This window comes from Penaeus monodon, chromosome 17, assembly GCF_015228065.2.
Source record: "Penaeus monodon isolate SGIC_2016 chromosome 17, NSTDA_Pmon_1, whole genome shotgun sequence".
NCBI lineage: Eukaryota > Metazoa > Arthropoda > Malacostraca > Decapoda > Penaeidae > Penaeus > Penaeus monodon.
Genome location: NC_051402.1, coordinates 46,357,033 through 46,362,032, shown reverse-complemented (window position 1 = coordinate 46,362,032; position 5,000 = coordinate 46,357,033). Strand labels below are relative to the sequence as shown.

General features: G+C 34.8%; 1 protein-coding gene across 5 annotated transcripts in view; it reads right to left on the bottom strand.

The window, feature by feature from the left end:
• Window positions 1–1,886: 1,886 nt before the first annotated feature.
• Window positions 1,887–5,000, bottom strand: part of LOC119583821 (RING finger protein 150-like) — a 121,070-nt gene continuing 117,956 nt past the window's right edge. For all 5 annotated transcript variants that reach the window (XM_037932531.1, XM_037932532.1, XM_037932534.1 and 2 more), the window contains one exon: window positions 1,887–4,988. In XM_037932531.1, coding sequence (XP_037788459.1) covers window positions 4,653–4,988 — 336 coding nt within the window. In that variant the 3' untranslated portion in view covers window positions 1,887–4,652. The remainder of the gene's footprint in view (window positions 4,989–5,000) is intronic.

Here is a 5,000-nt window from a genome sequence, read left to right as displayed (position 1 = left end):
GGGGCCATTTGTATTTAGCGAAGGGAAAATGCAGTAAACATGGAGGAAACATTTCAATTACCGCTTGAGAGTATATAAATAAGTGCCATGCAAATTTTTCATACCATTACTGATACGGGTTAAAACTGCAGCAATGTCCGCGTCTCATAAGAACAACATAAAGACAATCCTAATGCGTGTTCGATACCTCCATACCAACTCCGACCAAAAAATCGGGTGTTAAAGAAATTTTCGTGAAAAATAATTATTGACAAAATTGAGTTACGCTTTCTGGCATTTTTCTGAGATGAATATGCTCTGCACCGGTGCATTATACTGTATTCTTTTCGTTTATGCTAAAATTTATATATATATATATATATATATATATATATATATATATACATATATATATATATATATATATATATATATATATGTGTGTGTGTATGTGTGTGTGTGTGTGTGTGTGTGTGTGTGTGTGTGTATGTATATATATATATATATATATATATATATATATATATATATATATATATATACATATATAAATATATATATATATATATATATATATAATATATAATACAATGAAATGCATAGAGCTTAAAATTTTAAAGGGACTTTTAAGCAAAGTATATTTCAATCCGTGATGCAAGCCAGAAAAAAAAATGATAGTTAACTTCAAATGTTTTTATCCGTAGACTTAAATGTGTTTCAGAAAATATTAAACATAGGGGGAAAACTGAATTCAGGCTTGATAAATTAACACAATGTCATTCTCATCCCAATACACCTTTCTTCAAAAAGGCCCCTTTTCATAACATAAAGCTGCAAAATAATCCTAGTCATTGCTTTCTCTCTCTCTCTCTCTCTCTCTCTCTCTCTCTCTCTCTCTCTCTCTCTCTCTCTCTCTCTCCTCTCTCTCTCTCTCTCTCTCTCTCCACACGCACTCACACAACACACACACACCACACACAACACACACACACACACACACACACACACACACACACACACACCACACAACACACACACACACACACACACACACAGACACACACACACAGACACACACACACAGACACACACACACACACACACACACACACACACACACACACACACACACACACACACACACACACACACACACAATTCCTGTCTTCTGTCAGAACCTTTTGTCTGAATCTTACTTCTCTTTGCTTAGTTGCCTCCTGCTCTTACTCATACTACCACACAGCCTCCACTTTGTCTATCTCTAGTAGCCCTGTTTCCATCATCAATTGTTCCGTATATTCTGTATTTTTTCCTTCTTCGTATTTGCTTTTTATCAAGCTGCTTACTCTCCTGTTACATCCAGATTACCTTTCCCCCTGCATTCCATTTTTAATTTTTTTTTATTCTGTTTCACTTCCATATTCATATGAATTGTCGGGCCGAGATACTTGTTACTTTTTCACACTGCATTCTTAATTGCTATTATTTAACCTTGTTGAGACACGTGTTCGTTATCTCCTTCATGGGTTTATTTTTTTTATTTGTTGATTTTCAGTATCTCAAAGGATGCTGTATTTCCATCTGAAAAATGCTATGCAACCGTAATAAGATTTTGGTTGATTTATTATTATTAACCAAACTTACTGGAAAATGTCCTTTAGAACTTGATTATTATCGACTTTGATGTGGTTGCAATATTTTAGAGTTAACATCCTCTCTGTCTGTCTGTGTACCTACAACTTCTTTTCTGTTGATCTAATGTTCTATGTCTTTTCTGTATCGCACTGTCTTTTTCTTTGCTCTTTGTCCCTTTCTTTGGCTCTTTTAGCATGCTTTAAAGGGGCGAGAATGATCATTAGTCACTCAAAAAATTATGAACAACTAAACATGATATGGAAACAAACAACTGTAAAGATATCATTTATTCAACATGTAAGTTACATATGTTATAATAGACACCCAAATATTATGAACCACTAAATATAAGTGATTTAAAGAGGTATATTACATACAAAAGATAAATTACACAGATTTTTTCCCCATAAATCCTGGGCCTCATATGAGTATCATTATCTGAAAGCTACCAAAATACATACAAAAATATGTCACATTTAGGACAGTTGTTACATGATGCAAATCTGCCACTTGGAAAATGAATACTTGGATTTCATTCCAAAACACATAAAGCACAATTCATCAAGTAACAAACAGATAAGGATCACATTTTAATATTCAGCCATTAATTTTGTGGCTATTTGATCCTTATACGATTTTTATTCAGAATTTAACTTATATGCTGTAGAGACAAACAGTATATGGTAACTTTGCAAGTTAAGCCATGTAACCATGGAGAATGGTTGTTAAATGAAGATGAATGTGGATATTCTCATTTCTATCATTTTGTCAGTGATGATTGCAAATAGCTAGAGGAGTACATGATAAGGACATGAGTATTTAGTACAATGAATATATTGATCAAAAGACACTGTTATACAACAGTGAAGACCAAGCTGCGGGACATTAATTGTAGATGATTACCATAGCAATGATGAAAAATGAGAAAAAATGTAACACAGGTGATAAAAGGTACAATGCACAAATGTTAGTGTTTATGAGATCAGGTGATGCATAACATCTTATTTGCCATCCTGTATATATGTATACAAAAAAATACAGTGCTGCCAAAGAAGTTTCTTATGAGGCCTCAGATTTATGCCTCACTTTTCAATATGACTATATCCAAGATAATGTGGGTGTCCCCATAGAGGGTCATTATAACAGTAAAGACACAGTGCAGTCTTTGGCACATCAGTGATTAGGATTCTTCCCTTTTTCTGAAACTTATGAAAACAGGAGACAGTGCATCTCTGCACACTTGATTATTCAGAAATACATACTTCCACTACCTTGACATACATATATCATGACCGTAATATGGCCTGTTATTGACAATGACAGACCAACTACAGTACCGCACACTTTCTTCAGTCTGATGCTTGTATGCTCATCAGCTTAATAATATCCCATCCAGACATTCATTATCAAAGAAAAACATTATTCAACTTTAAGATTGCAGGAAATGAGCTATCAACACTATATATATATATAAAAAAGTTTTAAATATTTCTATAGTGTCTTGCCTTCCTTCATTCTGGACATGCGTAATACAGGATCTGATTTCTGTTACAGAAAATCAACATATTTCATAAAAATGTAGAATTACCACTTAGGTTGTTCTCAACATCTCCCAAGATATTTAGTAATATCTATGTTCCCATCTTTGTAAAAACTGTCAGCAAGGTTTTACTTAAGCTGCCGCCCTTTGGTGGATTCGAAATCACAAGAATCCAATGAATTCAAACATAATCTCGTACTGTAACAGTAAAATGTGTACAGCATTTCAATATTCTAAAAAGCATCTAAAATTGAGCAAATTATATAAGGTAGCAAGTTATCATGTTTCATTTAGTGTTTATTACATTCATCTGTGTAATAAGCTTATATCCTTTTCACTGTTGTAAATGACTGATAGCACAATAGCTAAGGAAAATATAAAAATAATCTCTAACACACATTTTGTTAGTAGTATATATATATGTGTGTGTGTGTGTGTGTGTGTGTGTGTGTGTGTGTGTGTGTGTGTGTGTGTGTGTGTGTGTGTGTGTGTGTGTGTGTGTGTGTGTGTGTGTGTGTGTGTGTGTGTGTGTGTGTGTGTGTGTGTGTGTGTGTGTGGGTGCGTGCGTGCGTGTGCGTGTGTGTGTATACATGAATGAAAGTCAATTTATCTGTGTAGAGAAACATAAATATAACTGATTGAGAAAACATAAAACACATTCATAACTTCAGAGAAAAAAAAAAGCATGAGCAACTTAGGGTACTTGTCTGACATAACATGCTTTGGTTAAAACATGTCAAATTCACTTTTGCTGAAAATGATTTAGTAAATAGGCTTGAATATGTTTTAAGCATCTATAACTCTACACAAGCAACATAGAATCATAAAAAAAGTCTGATTTCATTATCTAGATCAGTGATTCTCAACCCTTCCTCTCAGTGAGCCTGTCTCAGCTATGGTTCACTATTTATTATCTTACTCCCATGAAAAATAACACTCAGAATGGAAGCATGCAACTAACATGGAAAAAAAAGTAACGACCACCAAAATTGCCGACTTGTGTATGTCAATTAGCAAGATCTGCTACAATGGCCCACAATATTAGGGGAAACATTTAACTTTAGTTGAGAATGATTCATCAAGACAGAAGTCAGCAGTATATAATGTTTAAATAGAAATACAGATTTTAGGCAGACATACCATTCAGTTACTCATCAGTTATAATTACAGTCATAACACTGGTCAAATATAATGCTTTATCCTCATAAGAATCTTAAAAAGATTATGTCTTTTCTACTTATCATAATGGTAACAATCACTGATATTTCTAGGATAATGTTTACGATGGGCAATGCCAAAATATCCTTGACTTCATACTTGCTGATGTTGTGGTTTAGGTAAACGATTACATGTAAACAGTTCCAGAAAAACTAGACGGCACCTTCAGGTTGTATGATCACAGACAATTCAGCCTTCCAGGAACATGTGGAAGCATATCACCATAACCACTAGCTTTCACAAACATTTCTCTGATCACATTAGTCTGTCTGTCATTCACTTAGACATGAGATACACTAACAATATGGCTGGAAGGACGTGAATACACTCTACCAGATCTGGAAGCAACAGTTAGGGCAGAGTGTGAGGGAGACTCCTGACGTGATGGTCTCCCTCTGGATGGGGATCTTGTTCGAGACGAAGATCTCCTTCTAGAAATAGACCTTGTCCTTGAGGTTGACCTTTTCTTGGGAGATGACCTAGAGTGTAAGGTTGATCTCCTACTGGATACTGAGGATTTACGAGAAGGAGACTGCGAAGTAGATGATGAATGTGTCTGGGCACTTGATGGGACGGAAGATGTGGCGCTTATAGCAGTTACGCTCTCAGATGTGTTCTGGTGTAACAT